Below are 21834 nucleotides of genomic sequence, written 5' to 3'. Positions count from 1 at the left end.
ACTTATTTTGATGACTATGACTATGCTGCGGGTTTGGGGAACAAGCAAACAACCAATCAGAGACTTGAACACGAATTACACTGACATGTACCGATGGGAGTTTACAACTACCAAATGGTCCATGAAAATCAAAGCAGGTTAAGAATCACAGTATTAGCTCACTGTCAGATAAATCAATTTCATGTTCATATATACACACATCGCATGGAAATAATTTTCAATCCAAACAAATGCTTTTATATTTTTTTGAAACATTTTTCTCATCCAGAAAAACCAAAGCCAACCCACATATTTTTTTCACAGTTTTTGAGTAAATCTTTACCAGGCTTTTATAGCATGAAGAGATAAGTGTCATAGATAAATGGTTTAAAGTTGCCTGAAAATGCCAAACTGATAAAAAAGCAAAAAGAATCACAAATAGCTTGGGGGTTTTCATCTAAAGCCAAGAACTATGGTTTGTTCTACATACATTTAATTTAGTTCAATGGGTTTCATTTTATCTCTGGAGATCACTTAATAGGCAAACAATTCAAGTGCCTTATATTAGACAGGGCCTTCTATTTTTAAAAAGAAAAAAGAACATCATGCATTGTATAATTAACAAAACAGGAGCAGATGAATCAATCACCTTTCTGCATTCTATTGAATAAAGTTTTTTGTTAATGTGTGTTGAAGTTCTGAGAGTCAAATTGTATTATCAGAGATGGTACAGCCGAGTTCGACTCTCTGCAGAAACCTTCATTTGCTCCTTCACAAATTCCGTTAGAACAATGAATAGAATAGTGACAGTCTAAATTAAATGGAGAATGATCCCAGTTCAGATTTACACAATGGATCCATCCCTGTTCTGGGCAGGGACCATGACAGGGATGGCCCCCATGCGGCTGAGGTTGGGGCCGGCCATTCTGCTTGGTGGGGGAATAGGGGCGTGACTAGGGGGCCTCTCGTACTCTTCAGAGGGTATCTTGTCATACTGGGGCTTGGTGTACTCATGCAGGTTGGAGGGAGACATGGAGCCCAGAGAGGAGCGCTGGCTGCCCACGCTGGTGAAACTGCGTGCAGTGGAAACACGACTCTTTGGAGCGGGGACATCCTCTCTGTGGGGGGGGGGGGGAATAGTGTTCAAATAAATACAGTGAGGGAACCCATCAGAATTCTTTCTGCACTTAAAAAAATAAACACTGTAGAAAGATTTCTGTACATTTTACAAATTGCAACATTTACATAGGTAAAACACTCTATTATACTGCATTATTACTGTTTTTCCCATTTGCTTGTTTGTTTTGCTTGTTGGTTAGAAAAAACTTTGTTGGTTGCACCATATGGCTGATTTAGCAGACTAAATTTATCCAGTTTTGTAAATACACTACTGTTCAAAAGTTTGGGGTTGTTAAGAATTGTTTAAAATGTTTTTGAAAAGTCTTGTATGTTCATCAAGTTTGCTTTTATATGTTCAAAGATACAGTAAAAATTTTAATATTGTGAAATATTGCTTCAACTTAAAATAACAGTTCTCTATTTCATTATTTTAATTTTTTTGGATGAACCGTTAAAAAGAACAGTATTTGTTAGAACATTTTTCTTTTTTCTTACAATGTAGCAGTAACTAGGCAATTTTCAAACCAAAACAAAAGTTAAATCTCACTGAAATACAACATTTTTTTAATTGAGTTTGAAAGCATGCTTCATTAGAAAGTCAAAACCCCTTCACTGTGTACAGGTCAATCCAAACAAAACATATCCCTATGCCCCACAATCAGACTTTGACACGGGGAGGAATGGGCACAATTAGGCTAGAATTACAGCTGAGTCAAGATTGTTTGGTTTGTTCTGGTGCTTTGCCACTCAGGCCTCATATTGGCTGAATAAGGCTATGGATGCATTTCCAATGTAGCCCATCGGGCCTGCTCTTCCCCCATCCTCCAAATGAACAAGTATTCAGCAGCAATAATCCATTACAGCACAGAATACAGCAAACGAGAGCGAGACAGCAGGGTCTCCTCTAAGAGAAGCTGGCTTATTTGGATAATTCTCTTTTGTCATGGGCTATGTGAGGCAGCACATGCCTCCCAGACAGAGTGTCCAGTGCTGGGGTCCAAGGGGGGCCTAATACAGGGCCTGCCCCTTCACAGAGAGGAATGCCATTTCAATAGGTCGGGGGAGCGAGAGAGGGACAGGAGGGGGGAGGCACTGACAGAGCAGGAATCAACTGAACAAACATACGCACAAAACTGATTACACCAGCCTTTCATTTGAAGACAAAAGGGGTAAGAAAGGAAGAGTGACGCCATCACTAGTCAGTTTCGCTGCCCATCAGCTTTGTTTGGTCATTAGTGAGCAAAGGGCAGGCCTGTGATTGGATGAAGAGGCTGAGTAAAACAAACAGTTATAGGGACAGTGATGTACTAAATGGCATCTGGGCCAAGAGCTCCCTTTCTCTTTCATTCTTGTTCCTTTCGTTATTAGACTGAAGACCGTTGGTACCAGACAGTATGTCAGTTGGGAGAAGCAGCTGGTTCTTATAATTCAGCGTGTTTCTGGGTGAATTACACTAACAGGTGTTTTTCTCAAGAACTCCTTATTTATATGATTAATTGGGGTCTTCTTGGAAAAGGTTCACATAGACATGCCAGTGGATTATGTTCAAGTGTGTGTGCAGTACCTGATCTCATAGGCAATCTCCTTCTCGTACTTCTTCTTGTTGCGGGCACGGCAGCAGCAGAAGAGGAGGAGGGCGAGAAGAATGAGAACCAGCAGAATGCAGATTACTACACCTGCGATGACGCCAGCTGTGTTTGGGGCTGCAAAAAAACAGAGAGAAAGAGACTTTAAATTAAACAAGTTTAGAGTCTAAGACGTAACCCATAAGCCCATTCACCACATTACTATAGTCAGACAATGAGTGAATGACAAAAGATGCACCACCTTGGATGTTGGCTGAAATTCTGACTTTGCTATTTTAATCTTAAAACAGGAATAGGCAGGCTTATGAAGACTCACGTTGTGTGATGTTGGCCTCCACCAAACACTCTTCTGTTCCAATACGGTTTTTAGCAATGCATTTGTACGTTCCTGAAGCTGCCTCAGTCGCGTTCCTCAGACTCATGGTGCCCCCGACTGGATCTGTGCACAGCAGCAGACAAATTCTTCATTTTAACTGAGACTTCTGACAGAGTATGAGAGTTTATAAAAATTATTAAAAAAATAAATAAATAAATAAAAATTCAAAAGTACATGACTCAAAGGAATTTACCTAGCACTGCCAGGGGTGGCAGAAGTTTATTGCCTGTGGTTCTTTCCCAAATGTACTGCAGTGGTTGTGTGCCCTCCACAGAGCTACATCTCAACACCATATCTTTCCCCACATGAGTCTGACCCTCTGCATAACATCTGGGTTTAGAGGGGCGCACTGTGGAAGAGGAAACAGGAAGATGAGATCATTAGAAAAAAAGAAAAACTTACTAAAAGGGCCAGCAGTTTCATGTATAAATGCTACATTTGTGCTATTTCAATTTGCAGACTTATCAGTCAGCAATATAAACCGTTCCAATCACATGGTGAAATCAATTAATTTTCCGTGAATAAAATTTGAATATTATTTTTAAATAATTAGTAGTGTTAATAATAGTAAGAACTAAAAGTATTTAAGTTAACAACAAAAAACAAATTATGCATAAAAGATAATAAACAAAGGCATAAAACTAATTTAAGGTTACAGGATATCATGCTAAAGATTTCTAAACACATCTGTACAAAGTGTATATTGACTTGTGCATACAAATCTACGGAGTACATATGAGTTTAGCAAAGTTATGCATGATACCACAAGTTTAGGCAAGTATCTCAAGGAGGAAAATATTATCATTCCCCTCTGACCAGCTAAAAGCTCAAATATCATCTCCCATCTAGCATATGGTGCATCATGGACAAAAAGGATGAGTTCCTGAGGCCCTTCTTTCACACTCCACCCATATTCATTATCGCTGCATCATAATCACAGCATAGGAAGCCATGATCACAGTAATGGATACAGCTGCTGCTATTACAGGTGCTGTCAATCAACTTAATTAAAATCAGAGCGCAGAGGGTGTCAACATTCTTTGAGATGAAAGACCGAACAAAGGCAGAAGAAGAGGGTGGGAAAGTTGCTGGGTATTGTAAGACAGACAGCATGTGTTTTCTAAAGAGATATGCATTAAAAACAGCAGGGAAAGTGGGTGAAATCTACAGTATGTATATAAGGAAGGAAGAAAGGGAGGGAGGGATAGAGACGTGGAAAGACAGTGAGAGATTGGATGGGGGTGGGTGAAGAACATAGAGAGCTCTTTGTAGAAACCAAAGCCTGCACAAACAGACCCCCTCCTCGCTTGGCAGGAGATGACATGAGAATTCAAAGACAAACAAAACTTCAAATTAAAACCAGGAGGAGACAGATACAGAGCACCATGTAAGGAGGCCAAAGAGACAGAACGAGAGGGAGACAGAGTCCACACAAATAAAGAGATAGAGGGCAAGACAGACAGAAGAATGTCGATAGTCGCTGTCTCTGTGATTCCTCTCAACCTTGGGAAGGGTGTTGGCATTTGAGTCTCCATCGGCATCATCGTTTGATAATAGAAGCTTTAAAAACAGATCTCTGGGGCTGCTGGGACAGAGGCTTAGAGACCTGAGGATTAACAGCAGGCAGGACTGAACAGCAATTTAATAGGATGAGGGGTCAGAGCACTGCAGCTTCCTCTGATGGAGAAATTAAATGTGTGATGACGGACAGGTGGGCAGGAAAAATCAAGGTGTAGACTGACTAATGCACATGCTTAACCAACTCCCCCACACACATACAATCTGTATCCATTATTTTGAGAAAAACAGTTTGTTATTATTATTAATTTTACAGCTTAGCAGTGTGACCGAGGCAATCATGTCGGTATTTTGAGGTGATCACACTTGACTTGTCATAAAGGCGAGAAGAAAAACAAGAATAAAAAAAAAGTCAAACTGCCCGATGCAACTATAGACGCATAAAGGCGTGAAAAGAAAAGGTCAAGCAGTTTTATTTTCTGCTGTCTGGGAAAAGGCGAATTTACTTTATCCACCCTGAACACTAGATAGTTCCCTCAAAGTTAACAATCTTGAAAAAGCTTGTCTTCAGTCTTTGTGAAGTGAGCAGCATTGTTATTATTGCTAGCAAACTATTAAAATAATTTTCAATAACTGAAATGAAGCTAAAATAAAACAAATATTAGCTGAAAATTTAAATATAAAAAAATAGAAATTTCCATTGGCATCTAATTCAATTAAAATAAGTACAAAAACTAAAATAAGTCCTAAAATGACAAACATAAATAAATATAATAATTACATCGAAATATTTTTTAAATATATAAAAATGACAAAAGCGCAAAATTAATAAAAACTGAAATTTGTAATATAATAAAATAAACTGAAAATATAAAATAAAAGCTAATTCAAAATATTAACAAAAACTTTAACAGTATATAAATAATACTCAAATAGAGCAGATGTCAGTAAACCCTTTAAACTACATGCCTAAACTGTACCTAAACCTATATAAAGTTGTCTGGTGGAGAACAAATTTGCCAACTAAAAGCGTTGTGTTTCTCTATTTCTGCATCACTAGAGCAGAGCCGTATCTCTGAGGTGGCAATGTAGCACATATACAGCCCCTTCAAGTGAATGCCCTTGAACGGCTATCTCTGATGGAGACGCGTTTAGTAAGGAACACACGCACGCAGCCAGACAGCATCTGCTCCAAATGCAGGTACAGAGTCCCCACGGTCATCAGCGATAGGATGAGGGTGGACAATGAAGGGAACAGGCAAAAAGAGAACAGCTGCATTTATCAACTGCTGAGAGCACAACCAATCTGTGTCCTTCCATCTGTCTTACTGTGGTCCACCTCAAGTCATCGGGTCAGCTCTTGCCAAACAGTCCTTCATTTTAATAAATTAGTGGAGTTTAAGTCCAATAAAGTATTTTGCCTAACCAATCGCTGGTTCACGAACTGACACTGATTAATCAATCAACCATTTTCACTAATTTGTCTTTGGTCAAAACCAGTGAAATGTAAAGATTCTGAATACTAGAGCAAAAACTAAATGCAACTGAACACTCCATTAAGTAAGGTAAATAATATGATAAACTAACATAAAATACACATTCAAAAGTTTGTGGTCTTATGCTCACCAAGGCTGCATTTATTTGATAAAAAAAATACAGTAAAACAGTAATATTGGTAAAAATTATTACAATTAAAAAGAACCTCAACCTGCTGATTTCATATTATCAATAAAAACAGTTCTGCTTACTGATATTTTTGTGGAAACTCAATTATTAAACTTATTAATTTGTAATTGCCCAATCATTTTGCCAATCATATTCATAATAAATAAAATAATATTTTTGGCTACTTTGAAAAATATTAGCACACCACAGATCACTTGGTGGATGATCCATTTAATACTGTATTTCACTTCTATTAAAACCTTTTTCCTGTTCCTTTTTGTTAATCTCACAGGTATTGCTATCCATGCATCTGCAATGCAAATACACATCTTGGTTTTGTGGTTACTGAGTTTCGGGAGGTGACGTCATTGTCATCATAATGTTTGGGGAGTGCTTCTGATGGCCTTGTTTGGTGTGCATGTTTGCTTAGGGCATTTCTGTGCTGGCACTAGTTAACACAACAAGGAACAGGTGATATTTCACACATGAAGCAGCACTGATGTTACACTTGCTGCTGACATCGATCAATGCAGACCTTGAAAGGAATGTCAGAGGGCCTGTGAAATCAAACTTTATTGTGCATTTATGGTGCAGATCAATACATTGTCAGTCAGGACTTTCCCTTAAGTTTTATAGCTCACCTTCCAGAAGAACAAAAAAATGGAGTGCTTTTTCTCAAAAAGGCAAGCATATTTGTATAGACAGGATTAGAGATTGGTTGTCAAGATAAGCTTGTAAATGCCACTTTCAGCTAAAGTTATATTTTTCCACTCACCCATGACGGTTAGGAGGACCTTCCTGCTGCCGATACCAGGAACCTTTTTCACCTTGCACTGATAGGTTCCTGTGTCGGTTGCTTTCAGACCCATGATGTTCATAGAGGCATCACCATTTTTAGGGTCAGGGGAGTTGAAGTGGACTCTTCCTTTAAGAGGTTCATAGTAGTGTTCAAAGGCCCTGTCACCCGAGTACACAATCACCTGAAGGAAGGAACGAGAGAGGACAAAAACAAAAGAATCATGTTTTAGTAAGCAAAACTTGTGTATTGGTGAAATGTTACTCAACATTTCAATTTAACAACTGTTGGTGGTGCAGTGTAGGTATCAGTGAACGGTCAAACTAATGATCACATTCAGACTAAAACCTAAACCTAAAACCTTTTCTGCTTTTGAATGTTGGACATAGACAAATACAGTGCTCCCTTTTGTCTTAAAAACATCCTTCAGCACAAGTGAATTATTTGCCCTTTCAATGCTACAACCTAAACAGTAGCGTTCTTGTGAGGCTACGTCAACACCTGTCACCAGAAGGTATATTTTAAATGAGGCAATCGTCAATGCATTCTTCTTTCTCAAAATGCTACATTTTAAGGGACAGTACAGGTCTGGATATAAGACACACACACTTAGTACAAACACAGATAGAGACATGCACAGACTCTTGTCACCCATGGAGGGAAAATATGGGATCCATTCAACAGACCCCACCCACACTACTTCATTTCCATGATGACGGAGGGGTGACAGTCTTGCTTCATACGCAGCAGTCCTGAGAACGCACCTCAGGGCAATGGAGCAAGAGCTCGGAGACACTTAGAATCCTAATGAATGTATCAGACAATATTCAGGACACAGTGGAGAAAGAAATAGAAAACAAAATGAAGGGGGAAAAGCAAGACCTCTCCCTCATTCTTATTATCCCTTACATCCAAACATCTGCAGAATCTCAGAGCATCTGGTCCAAATTACCACTTAGTAAACATGACTAGTCCATGCCACCTGGAGTCTGGCAACAGGATTTCAAGGAAACAGCCAACAATGTCTATAAAATCACCCCATGTCCAAACATAATAACTACAATATAATAAAAGAGGGATAAGGACAACTGCCTGTAGCTACATCATACAGGCACTATAATGCAATTCAATTCAAAAAGTCAAAACAAGGTCTGCTCAAGGCAGAGAACAAAAGATACAAAATAAAATTTATGGACAGAACCAAATTCCTGCCCTATATTCTATATTTTTCAATAACCTGTTACACTCAGACGTACGTTACAACACAGAAAAAAAAAAATGCTATTTTCATTTCATTTTGGCTTTGACACCCTCCATAGTAAAGACTAACTATTGTTCATGTGCTGTTTTACCACCATCTACAAGTTAAGGACACTGTGTCACTTTAAAATCAAAGTGTGCATAGGTTTACTTGTGCATCTTGTTTACACTTGAGTGTGTGTGTATGCGTATGCCTGTAGGTATATGCACTTCCTCCAGGGCCACATCAGGCTTTTTTGAAATGCAAAGCAGCACTGAGTCACCTGTGTTACAAAATCAGTCTGCTTTCCAGTCCAGGCAGTTTCTGTAGGCTTGCCTGTCTACATCAGTGTCTAACCTCACTGCACAACCACAGATGCTGCTCTGACTCACAGTATCTGCTACTGGAAACTAGTACATGCCAACCACCACAGCTTATACATTGCTAACCATACAGTACTAAAAAGTACCTTATTTTACTTCTTATAATGCATATTCCTGGTCCAAAGAGAATTTGTTTGTAATCTGAATTTACAAATGTATTGAATTGCCAGTTCCCATTTCCCAGAAATATCTTTAAAATGTTAAGTTAGTTCAAATGTTATTTAGGCATTACGCTAGCAAACTCATTACGCAATTTTCTGTTGGTTTTTTTTTTCAATTCCAGATGGATAAAACAAGGTCCTCTACCTTTTATTTTGTATATTACAGATTACTATTTTTTTTTTTTTTATAATTTAATACTTTTTTTTCCAACAAGGATGTATCAAATTGATCAAAAGTAAAGTCATTTATCATCTTACAAAATATTTCCATATCAAACTAAATGCTGTACTTTTGAATCTTTTTAACAGTGTTGGTATGTTGCAACAGGAATACATTACAACTTAAAATATATTCAAATAGAAAACAGTTTATTTTAAAATCGTAATTCATATTATGAGCCATTTGTGAGCATCAGAGACATTTTCAAAAACAAAAAAACCTTACCCTCAACTTTATAATTAAAAGCAAATGGCAATTTATGTTGAATTAAACTATTCAAATGAACTAAACACCATTTCTCTCACTTACACTTACAGATATCAAAACACAAATTTTCCAATCAATGCAAAAACAGCAACTGGGGTCATTCAAAACAATCTTATCTCCTTTTTGTGTGTAAAAAAGCAATGATAAAATCACTGCATGTTTGCTTCTATTTTCTAAATGATCTCCTTTTGTTTTGCGTTTCCCAATGTCCCTCTCAGACTCAATCACAGTGTGACTATTGTGCAATTGCAGATGCTGTGTAAGAGATTATGGAGCCACAATGCATGTACAGTGAGTGTCACCCCCAATTCCCACCCCTTTTTCAATATAAATGCTTACACTAATGACCAATGCAGTTTTGTATGGAATTCGTCAACTTGTCAACAGCGTCCCACAAACAAGAAAATCATTCATGCTTCACTGTGTCCCAAAGACCTTCACAATGAACACAATCATTGGAAATTGGGTTCTGCATTCAAGGTTGAATCTATTCTTTTCAGTTCTTGCACTCAAAAAAATAGGAAATGTTGTTGAATACAGGGGAAAATTTATTTTCCTACAAAAAGCAGCCTTGTGTCTTTGTGTAGTGTCAAGCCCTTTTCTTTTATCTTGGATCAAAAGTGAGAGATGAAAAAGAATGGATGTGTCTAAGATAAACCAAACACTGAAAAGTCAGTTGGTCTTTGTTTCAAACTCCTTTCATTTTTCTCTCATTTAATAGCTTTTCAAGGCCAATCAGTGAAGGAAGACCCAAACATCCTGTAAAAACAGAAATATTGTGATGATAAAACTGTTGTCCTGCTTAATATCTTTGTGGAAACCATGATACATTTTATTTCAGGATTATTTGATGAATTTATAGATTTAAAATCAAATCTTTTGTAACATTATAAATAGGGATGGGTATAGTTTACATTTTACCGATACTGATAGCGATACAGCTTATCAATACCAGTACTTATCAATACGGTTATCAATACTATTTGTTGCAAAAAGAGATGATGTGAAAAGTTATTTTAATACTGCTGAATTTTAGCAACTGCATTAAAGTTCTTCAGTCAAGTTATTTTTCTCTGTTTATTTTTTTTTTTTACATTAAATGAATAGTTCACGTAAAAATGAAAATGATCTTATTTACTCACTCTCAAGTCATTTTAAACCTGAATGAGTAGGTTTCTTCTGTTGAACATAAAAGTTATTTTGAAGAATGTGGGAAACCAAAGAAAAAAGAAATTACTACAGGTTTGGTACAACATGACGATTAAATAAATGACAATTAACATTTTTGGGTGTACCACTCCTTTAATGACAATCGGCTTATTGGTAGCATGTTTGGTACTGTCCCTTTAAGAGCTTCACCCATCCATTTCTCTAGGTTTACTTTCATTTTAGACATAACTAACTGTTTTTATATGTAAACCTTGTGTGTTTTTGACAGTATTAGTGCAATCAGACGATAATTAAGATAAGTAATCAGGTGCTGTTTGACCGGCTTTTTAGTGTAATATTACGATCGCTTCAAGTGTACATGTTCTGAATAAGCACATCAGAACAGCACGCAAATGAAATGTTTAACAGGCAAGGCTTTAAAGCACACACAAATAATGTACTTTTGTGATTGCGAATAAGTGCAGTGTCTCGTGAGTGTAACTCTACCGCTGAATTAACATTTGATGTGTAGGTCTCGTGAGTTTCAGTTGGAGCTGGTGCCGTGAGAGATAGACGTTGGGTTTTGTTAGTAAATGTTTCATTATATTACTAGTGTTGCCTCCTTTGTTCGCTATTACACTACTGCATATATTGCATCTGACACTGGTGTCGCTTAGTTTTGTAGAGTGAACCCACACTTTCGAACGTTTCAATCTTTCTGCAATGACTGATTGTACGCAAACACACATCGCACATGAGTATCAAACCCACATTGAGCAAACGTCGGCCCCATCATTCAGTGAAGGAAAATGACAAGCAGCAACTTCTAATTTGCAATTAACTTTGAAGTATATGGAGTTAAAACAACGCAAGTATCAATAATGGTATTGATGGTCCTAAAGCTTAGCGGTAGTCTGGTACTGACCCAGTTACATACCAGTCCAAAAAAAATACTGGTAATGAAAACTAGGGCTGTCACTTTTAAGAAAAATCTAATTTGAACGGATATCGAATATCATGCAATGTATTCGAATATATGTGTAGCCTGTGTCCAACCTTCAACTTTTTTTAAACCATTAAAAACTATGAAGTGGGTCAAAGACAAATTTCAAGTCCTGGGGCAAAGCCTGGTAGAAGAGAGGGGGAAGAGTGCAGGTCTATACCCATGAGGACAACCCAGCAAACAGCAAACTGAGCAATTGAGGGGAACAAAAATGTTAGAAGAAAGGGAGAATGATAAAAATAGAATGAAAAATTAGGTGTAGAACGACAGAAGAAATGAAGGAGCTTTGAGAAGAAAAAAAGATGGAGAGAGAGCACATGGTTGAGAGAGAGATAGGAATAAAGGTGCAAGGATACCAAAGAGAGATCGACCATTGAGGGCTCCTGACCCAATTCTGTCCCCAGCTAAATGCATAATCTCTGGAGAGAAAGAGTATGAGGTAATCTCTGCATGAAGGGGTTGCATCAGACAAGCACACATATATCTGGCTGCTTACTCTACCTGCAAGTCCAGTGTTGGGGTAAAACTCAGCCCTCTGTAAGAAGTGAGAGACTTTAATTATGGTCTATATTACAGAGATAATATCTGTGCGGACATAGGGGAAAAAGCAGTGCCTCTGCAGACCATAATTCATAGAGAAGTATAAGCGCATAGACACATACTGTACACAGAAAACATCAATATAAAACAATCAATCAACTAACTTCAGCCAAAACCAATAAAATTCAAATGGACATCCATGTGAGTAAAACTAGACCTTTAAATGTAAAGCCACACAAATCCATCTAGGGAGCAACTTAACAGAGCACTAAAACAAGATGACACGTTCAAAAAACCCTCAATGTGGTGAGCTGCGTTTCCCTCTGACAGATGTGGAGCTCACACACCAGAACCTGCTCACTGTGGATCAAAGCAGGTAAAATGTACAATGAAAGGTCAACCTTAAAAGGGGACCTATTATGCAAAATTCACTTTCACATGTTTTAACAGGCTATAAAAAATTATTGAAAAGTATTTTGAGTTAAAACTTCACATACACACTCTGGAGACATTGGAGATTAGGTCCCCTTTAAAAGGACAATCACACGCAAATACCTCCAATATTTGACTTCTAAACAGATTGTAAGTGGGATGCTCAATAAATACAGTATGTTAAATCATGTGGGATTCTAAGTTTGGTTTTCTGATAAAAACTGCAACCCATTTGTGACCCTATGACCACAAAACCAGTCTCAAGTCGCTGGGGTATATTTGTAACAATAGCCAAAAATGCACTGTATGGGTCAAAATTAGATTTTTTTTTTTAATGAAAAAAATCATTAGGATATTAAACAAAGATCATGTTCCATGAAGATAATTTGTAAATTTCATATCATAAATATATGAAAATTTTACTCTTGATTAGTAATATGCATTGCTAAGAACTTCATTTGGACAAATTTAAAGGCAATTTTCTCAATATTTAGATTTTTGCTGATTTCAAATAGTTTTATCTCGGCCAAATATTGTCCTATCCTAACAAACCATACATAAATGGAAAGCTTATTTATTCAGCTTTTAGATTATGTATAAATCAAACTTAGACTGCTTTTGTAGTCCAAGGTCACATTTAGTGGCCAAAAATCATTTGATTATATATTAATGACTAGAAAATAACAAATATTAAATAAAATTAAAATATTACTATCATTATATTTCAGTGTAACAAAGTCTTTAAGAAAAACACAGCAATTTCTAATAATAATTCATAAATAAAATTACAATACTAGTATTTATGTCTCTTAATTTCTCCATTTTCAAATTTTAAATAAATTAAGCTTGTATTTTAATGTTAGACCACAACAAGAAACCATTAAAGGTCCTCTTTTGTTGACAACAGCCAGTTTGTATGCGCTTCTAATTACAAGTTTGAGAAAATTATGCTGCATTCCCTATGCATGTTTTTAGTGACACAAACTCATAGATGCAAAGATTTTCTTCGAACCTCTGTGACACTGAAACCACCAAATCATGAGCTGCTTGTGTGTGAATATCAAGTTAAAAATCATACAGCTTTTGACCGGTTAGACTCTGATGTTGTTTAAAACTCTAGCTAGAATGCTGTGTACAAGTGTGGTTGTTGATGACTGTGCAGTAAGAATGTTACTGTGTTGCTTTGGACAACAGAGGCAGTCAAACTTGTTCTGAGAGTTTGTGTTTTTGCTGAAAACAAGAACTTGTGACAGGAAGAGAGGCAATGGAGTACAAGGGACAAAGTCAAACTAAACCTCCCAGAGGCTTTTGAATAATGCAGACATCAAATATGTTTTCCCCAAGCACATAAAGAAATAGTCTCTTTTACACAGACATTAACCATATCTCATAACCTGATTCACTATCACATTGTCCACTCACCACTTGCTCTGTTTTCTGGTTGTCAGAGGGCTGCAGGCTCCACTCAATGTCCAGAGGCCCAGAATCCTCAGCAGCGAGAGTAAACTGACAGTCCAGCTTCACAGTCTCTCCACTGGCTTTCTCAATGGATGTGGGGCCAGTGGAAGTGATCTGTAGTCCACAGGCTGGGCCTGAGAAGAGAAAATATAATGCTTTCAAACAGTAATGAACATGCCACATATTATTTCCAAAAGGAATCATTTGCACAATCAGCTTCTTTAGTAAATGTGTGGATGGATGCTATTTTCACATCATTGCATGGTTTGGATCTGATAACACTATAGGAAGTTATAGCTCAAAGCCTGTCCAAAGCAGCATCCTTGAGACAATGACTGAATTCTGTGGTCTGAGAAGATATGCATGGTGTGCATGACCTGATTACAGCTGAAGATGAATACATCCAAGATAATCTATTCTTGGAATGAACATAATTTAGTAAATGACTACTAACAGAGCAGACAACAGTAGGGATCTGTAGAGCAGAGCTCAAGAATAAGTACAGACATTAGCTAAACCTCAAAAAAAGCATCTGTCTGCAGGAATACTATAATTTCCTACCATAATCCAGACAGGCTGAAGTATAGTTTTTAAAGCTCTTCTTGATTGAGGATACATAGTAAATAAATGGCTTTTACTGGTCAGGAACACCAGCAATATGCATGTTCAATATTCAAGTGAATAATAATAAATGATAATAAATGATGATAAATGAGAGACCAAGTCAAATAAATAATTAAAAAGTAACAAAGTAATACATAAGCTTTAATTTCGATTCAATTTATTATTGATTATTCTGTACAAATACTGTATCAGGTACAGAATATGCAAAATTTTCAAGAAAAAAAAAAACAGCAACTAATGCTATAAAATGAACATGAGAGTCAGCTGTTTCTACGTCCTGAAGGTTAAAATTAACTGATTTATATACAAACACTTTAAATTACACTCATTTAAGTTTATAATAATAGTTACAATTACATAAACTTTTATAACAAACATTTACAGTAAATAGTGGCTGTCAAAAACTTGACTGATTTATTCAAACAAATGAAACCCTGAAGAACAGTTGAAATTATATATATATATTTGTATTTGTATTAGGGATGTGCACGGATAGTCGAACATTCGAATATTCGTTCTGCTCTAATTATTCGATAAATAAAAACGATATTCGAATTTAAAAAAAAAAAAAAAAAAAAGGGTTCACAAAACCTAATTTGGTCACTTTCTGTGAGTCTCCACGGCATATTTGAAGATGTATGCAAGCAAAAAATAATTAATGAATAAGGGGCCGTTCACATATCGCGCCTGAAAACGCGTGGAAAATGCTAGGCGCACCGCTTTCTCCTTTCCAAAGCGCTCGGGCAGAAGCGCTCTTGAGGCGTCTGCCGTTGCTAAGCAACAATGACGCGCTCTGTCCATGAAGACGCGGAAATTTCAGCAAAGGATAAATGGATTTGCAGCACAAAAAAATCACTTTCAGTAGCTCTGCTACTAAATTTATTTCAAAATGGCAATCCATATACAGCTTTGATCAGCTGTTCCTTCATCTTGGCTGAGCTTTCAATGTTGTTACGGGAAAGGATGAAGCTGAATGTTTAGTTCTTGTCACATGACCTGCGGTGCGCTTGCGGCATTCTGAAAAGTTGAGATGTTTTTAACTCAATGCGGTGCGGACGCGCCTGGAATAAACGGGCGCGACGCACCGCGAGCGCATCGCGACCGCGTCGCTTCCATTATGAGCGCGCATACCGCGCGACTACATTGAAAATAATGAACTTGAGCGTGTAAAAGACGCGATATGTGAACAGCCCATAAGAACTGCGGCCTTCTACAGTACTTCAAATATGCCGTGGAGAATCACAGAAAGTGACCGAATTGAAGAACATTGTTGCAGCATCTCTCAAGCAATGAATAAACACCGCTAACTTGGAGAATGCAGTGAAAACTCCTCTTCTCGCTTCTGCCCTAGACCCTCGGCACAAACATCTCCGGTTTCTCGATGAAAACATGAGAGAAGTAAGAAAAACAAACTTTTTTGAACATTATCAGAGTATTTTCCTTGATGCCAGTGGTGCGGATGCAGCCGCCGCCACCAACGATGAAGAGGATGCAATGCCCACTCGTCGGAAAAGGCTGAGCCAGTTCTTCAGCGATGATTACAGAGAGCCAAGCCGAGACGAGTGGGAGCAGTTCTTGCTGAAGCCATGTATTCCACCAGATGAGGATCCCATTCAGTGGTGAAACGAAAACATGAAGCGCTTCACAAAACTTATTCGCTTAGCACACTGTTATTTGTGAGTCCCGCCAACGTCTGTGCTGTCAGAGCGCGTTTTCTCCGCGGCTGGCCTTACTGATAACATACTAAGGAGCCGACTTTCCCCAATCATGTTTACATGCCCATATTTCTTAACAAGAACATGTAAAACAATAGAAAAAAAAGCAAAAAAGATTTTGCTGACAGTTTAAAAGTTTCAAAGTTAAGTGTAGGCTACGTTTTACAATAGCCTAATTGCTGCAGGCTGCTTTACGTTTTTTCTTTGTTCACTTTTTTATTTTTTTTCTTTGTTCACTTTTTTTTTTTTTTGCTTTTAATCTGTACTTTTGTTTGTTTGCATGCATTGTTAAAGGTTTTCAGCTACAAAACACGATGTGTAATGTTCAAGCTTATTGTGTGTAAGCTTGTTCAAAATGATGGAAACAATAAATGTTGCTGAAAAATAACGTCTGTCTAATTAAACTTAATTTAAATAAACGAATATTCGAATATTCGTTTTTTGTGAGCTCAAATATTCGAATGTGATATTTGCGGAAAACACCCCTCCCTAATTTGTATTATATATTTGTGTATATATTTAGCAAAATGTTTCTCTCTAGATTTAACTTTTCTTACTGACTAACAAGCTTATGGTCACCAAATGTTTCTAAGGTAAACCTTATGTCACACTGTTTACAAGCTGTTATATTGCCCTGCTGCTTCTCTTGAACTGAGATGCTACAGCGATCTGTCAATCCATATTAAACCACACCCAAAACACCATTTATTGTTTGAATACTGTAATAAAATGGTACAAATCTAAAATCTGAGACTCTTTTTCTCATCAAAATTAACAAAGCTTGTGATAATTTTTTTTGTATGCAATTTGGCTAAAATGTTCCATTCAATAACTGAAACCAGTCTAGGCTAATTGATTCTTAGCATTTAAAAATCAATATTGTTTCATAAAAATGAGAATAGATTCAAAGAGAAATTGATTTTTACCCAGCCCTAATAGATAGATAGGCAGACAGACGGATAGATGAAAAGATAATGAATAAAAGACCAAAAGTTATTGTGGCCAAGCACTGATTACATGTGGGATGTTTCTAAAGAAGTTTCAGTGAGCTGACTCCACCCTCAGATATTTACAGTGATGCAGAGCTGAAACTTCAGAACAAGAAAGTCTAGTTTTTCAAAAAAACAAGTGCCATTCCCATAGAGATCAGAACATCATAGAGGACGTGTCTGGCTACTAATCAGATCAGCCCCATGAGGTTCTGCTCTTTTGTCACAATCAAGGGCCTGGTTGTAGATCAGCTTTTAATTGACATTTCACATAACACAAGCAGTTGAATGAAGTTGCAGGGTGTGTTACACCGCATTATATAAGCGAGAACCGTTTAGATCTCACACCTATGATGACAGTGTGTCAATTTCTCTTGGGTATCACCGCAGCTTTGATTTGTGGGGCTGAAAAATATTACAAATGTGTATCGCACAAGGAATACGGAATAAAATGAAAAGCGCCACTGCAGTCAACAAATTAATATTGTTGGTATGGGCCATTCAAAAATCCCCCATTAACAGTAATATATGCTTGTTTACCCGTGATCAAAGTAATTCTTTAAACGAATGGATACTTTGGTGACCCTGGCTGAAGGCTGCATTTCATTTCATTTGAATTAATATAGCCAGCTCTCTAGCTGAGATCAGGGCTGCGTTGAGGACATGACTTCATTTAAATCACCTATGCCTCTCCATCTGGAGCCATAAATCTGGCTCTAAAATCTATAGTGGTGTGCTCCACTACCATGCTAATCACAACTCCATTTTATTTATTTTTTCACTGTGATATGACTTAAGAACCAAAATAATACCAAAAAACTGCTACAAATCAAAGCCACCCTTTATCTCTCAACTATAATCATGCAAATTAAATGGTAGATAACAGTTTACACATCTGATGGACACCAGTAATTATGCATAACATGTTCAACAGAGCCAACAGATGGACTTGTGAAATGAAAAATCTAGGGCTGTAGCTATCAATTATTTTAGTAATATTCTACTGATTATTACATTGATTAATCGAGTAATCGGTGAAGTAATTTTTCTTTATTAAAGCTCAATACTAGATATACAAGAGAAAATAAGATAGGTCTCAAAAAAAAAAAACTAAAAACTAAAAAACTAACAAAAAATTCCTTTTTAGAAAAATAAATATTTTTTTTGCTGAAATTGCATAATTATTTACCGTTAAAACTAAACCGGTTTAATGCATTTATTTGCCAATACAAATATATTTATATATAAAAAAAATCCATTTAACATTACAAACTAAAACTAAGGCATATATCAAAATAATGGTAATAAAAAATAATATTATCTTAACATTGCAACTTAAATCTCAATTTTTAGCCCACCTAAAGCTCAAGCATGAAATAAGCCTTTACTGTCTTTGTGGTTTTTGTAAGAGGCAAAAATCAGTGGACAGGAAGATAACTTTGAACAAGAACAAGAGTCCATACACAATTTCTTAACACATTTTTCTGCAACATGAAATTAAGAATAAACCCTGTTAAATATCTCTCTACATACTGGTGTGTGTGTGTAAAACTTGTTTTTGTTATTCTTCATATTCTGTGTACTGGTCAGTTCACAGCACTGAAAGAAATTAATCTGTTCCAATAAGTTTAAATTGATCTTTACATTTTATGGGCATTTTGACCTTTTTTTCTTAAAGTGTGTATTAGTGTTGTCACTGTACCAGAATTTCAGTATTGGGTACCAATACCAGTGAAAATCCAAGGTTCTCGGTACCAATTTCGGCCCCAAACCAAAACACAAAACATGCTAATTAAAAAAATTGACAATGCTTTCAATTAATCCAAACTGTGTACATACTTTTTTCAGTACATTACATTTTTTTTTTTAGTTTTTCAGACAAGAATAACAACTAAGTTAGCTTAAAAAAAATAAACCTTGTGCTTAGGTAATCACTAATGAAATGGAAAATGCACAGTACAAGCCTCCATTAAAATATCTTGAGATTAAGCAAAATAAGGCAGATACTAAATCAAGAACAAACTTAGGATCTGCTTCCTTGGCAAACACATGTAAAACTACTCAAAAACAACAGACATGGTGCCATGCTGAAGTTTGAAGCTCAAAAAACCCTTCTAGTCACATGACCAGGTACCACGCAAAACTAAAGCTGCATCTCAAGTGTAATGGATGATGACCATGTGTGTCTAAAATAAGGGGGCCTTCTAAGAATATCCATCTCTGCCTTGCTGTTCTTGACCTCCACCAGCTGAGCATGACACAACAAATCCTACGAGGTTTGAAAAAGCAATTTGACCTACTAGAATGAGGCTACAAGACCACCACAAGACCCTCTCCTCCCAGTCCCCCGTTTTTTTATCTCCCGCTCTCTCAAACTTTCCCTCTCACATCGGTCCCGTGAGCCCCAGCCCTGCTGATTGTAGACCCCATTTGTGCGCTCACAATAGTTAGAGAATCTGGTCTCCTGGCAACACATTATTCTGAGAATGCCAGAGAGGGGATGAACGAAAAGGGGGAAGGTAATGCCGATAAAGAGTGAGTGATACAAACAAAAAAGTGGGGGAGGTTGAGTGAGAGGAGAGTAATAGTTTAGTGTGGACAGACAGTGAGTGAATGGTAAACAAAAGACTAAAAGCTATGGGGTTAACAATCAGTTTTAAATCGCAGACCACAATTACAGTCATTTGAAGATCAGAAACACACATTATCTCAAAGTTTAAAAAAACAGACCTGGGTCCACAAACTTAAGAAGCAGCCACAAACAAAACTAGAATAACAAACAGGAAATTAATTAAAGGTTTAAGGATCTTTATGTTCTTTACATATCCATATATGTATTGCAGAAAAACTACATATTGCATTCTTTTTCCAATATTGTACCAGCATAGTCAAAATACACTATAAATGGGAGCAGGCGTGTCTGAATGTTTGAGAAGGTTAGAAAAAAGCAGAGTGCGTGTGATGGTGTCAACATGATTGACAGCAAGTCAAGGACATTTATAAATGATAAAACAGCGATAAAATTGTGCGTCACATTTCCACAATTCTGCGATATCTGAGCCACACACAGGAAAGGTCTATAACTTTTATTAGAGTAAAAAAACAACAAAAAAAAACAAAAAAAAGGACATGATGATATTTACTATTTGTACACGCCAGAGGCTTTTAAAAGAATTGTGAATCTAAAATATGCGTGTCAGAAAAAGTACAAATGTTTAACATTGTTCGTGTCATATCAGTCAGAAAAGAAGTTGCGTTTTTTTTTGCTTACTTTTTTATTCTTGGCTTAATATCTCTAGGTTTTCAAAACCCCTCTAAAATTAAATATGTACACAGTTTTGATTAAATGAAAGTATAGTCAATTTTTTTTATTAGCATGTTTTGTGTGTTTTGAATTGGTACGATAATCGTGGATTTTCACTTGTATCGGTACCAAATACTGAAATTTTGGTACCGTGACAACACTACTCCTGTGTATATGACATGCAACAGGAGGAAGGCTTGAAAGGATCTTTCGATCCCTCTGGAATACAGACAAACAGAAAAGAGTTAATGCATACCAAAGGCTAACAGGATTGTTCTGCATATCAGCATGTAGAGCTGTTTTGCATGCAGTACAGCAAAGCTTGAATTGTAATTAGGTTGTCATACGAGGATGGCTGAGTACACTGTTAAATTGCAAACTGAGCGCTCTCTCTCTCACTCACATAAATGCTTTTTTCAGAAGCAGCAGTGGAGTGGGAGTTATTTTGGGGTTCCGACAGTACAAGAAAATGACAAAGCAGAGTGTGACGGCTCTATAGAGGATCATGGCATATGTGGCACATTTTCCAGGATGGGTGGAAGGATTAATAAATGCTGATAGTTCTTATTTAAAAATACAGCAGATGCCAGCTAGTCACAAAAAAAAGATAACTCAATTCACTCCTCTACATAGCATCGCAATCTCTTTGAATTAATTTGTTAGAATACAAAAGAAAACATCTTCCTACTACCATCATCTGGATTTAGCCCAGAAGTTTGAACTTTACAGTAAAACTGCTGAAATTAATATGCAAGTGGTGTAAGAGCAAAGAAACAAAAGTAGAGATGAGCTTATACATTGTCAATTTAACAATTATTTTAGACATACCTGTCATATGAGCCCTCGATTAATCCAGAATCATGAAAAACAACAACACAATTTGTACCATAGTTCGCAGTGGTGCTGCTTATATTGTTGGCTCCAGTATAATAAATTGCTCATTCATTATCTCATTTGTACGTGATTTTATGATAAAAGCATCTTCTATATTATTACATGTAAATAGATACATGCCTCCTAATGACATTTCAGCAACAGTCCTGTTATCAAATATGCTGAACTAAACAGGAAAGATGTCAGTGGCTAGCAGTAAGAAGCAATGAGAATCTCTGACTTTTGAATCAGCCCCAGTCTGACTCCCTCTCACGTCCTCAAGGAACAAGAGGCAGTTTATTCATCTTATAAGGTGCCTGAGTCAATGGGCCATTACTCTCATTTCTCTTAGCATCTGCTTATCATCAGCTCCCTCCTCCGCTCCTTTCACTGCCCTTCAGACAAAGAGCTAGTGACCTTTCCTCTCCTCTCTACTC

At 36.9% G+C, this 21834-nt stretch overlaps 1 protein-coding gene across 1 annotated transcript in view; it reads right to left on the bottom strand.

The window, feature by feature from the left end:
- Positions 1–465: 465 nt before the first annotated feature.
- cxadr (CXADR Ig-like cell adhesion molecule) overlaps positions 466–21834 on the bottom strand; it is a 47103-nt gene continuing 25734 nt past the window's right edge. Inside the window, exons 2-7 of the mRNA XM_059540065.1 lie at positions 13857–14026; positions 7019–7223; positions 3254–3409; positions 3001–3123; positions 2663–2801; positions 466–1097 (exon numbers count right to left, since the gene is read on the bottom strand). Coding sequence (XP_059396048.1) covers positions 824–1097; positions 2663–2801; positions 3001–3123; positions 3254–3409; positions 7019–7223; positions 13857–14026 — 1067 coding nt within the window. The 3' untranslated portion in view covers positions 466–823. The remainder of the gene's footprint in view (positions 1098–2662; positions 2802–3000; positions 3124–3253; positions 3410–7018; positions 7224–13856; positions 14027–21834) is intronic.

The sequence above is a fragment of the Carassius carassius genome, chromosome 45 (genome assembly GCF_963082965.1).
Source record: "Carassius carassius chromosome 45, fCarCar2.1, whole genome shotgun sequence".
Lineage (NCBI taxonomy): Eukaryota > Metazoa > Chordata > Actinopteri > Cypriniformes > Cyprinidae > Carassius > Carassius carassius.
The sequence above is the reverse complement of the archived record's forward strand: the minus strand, read 5'-3'. Positions and strand labels throughout refer to the sequence as shown.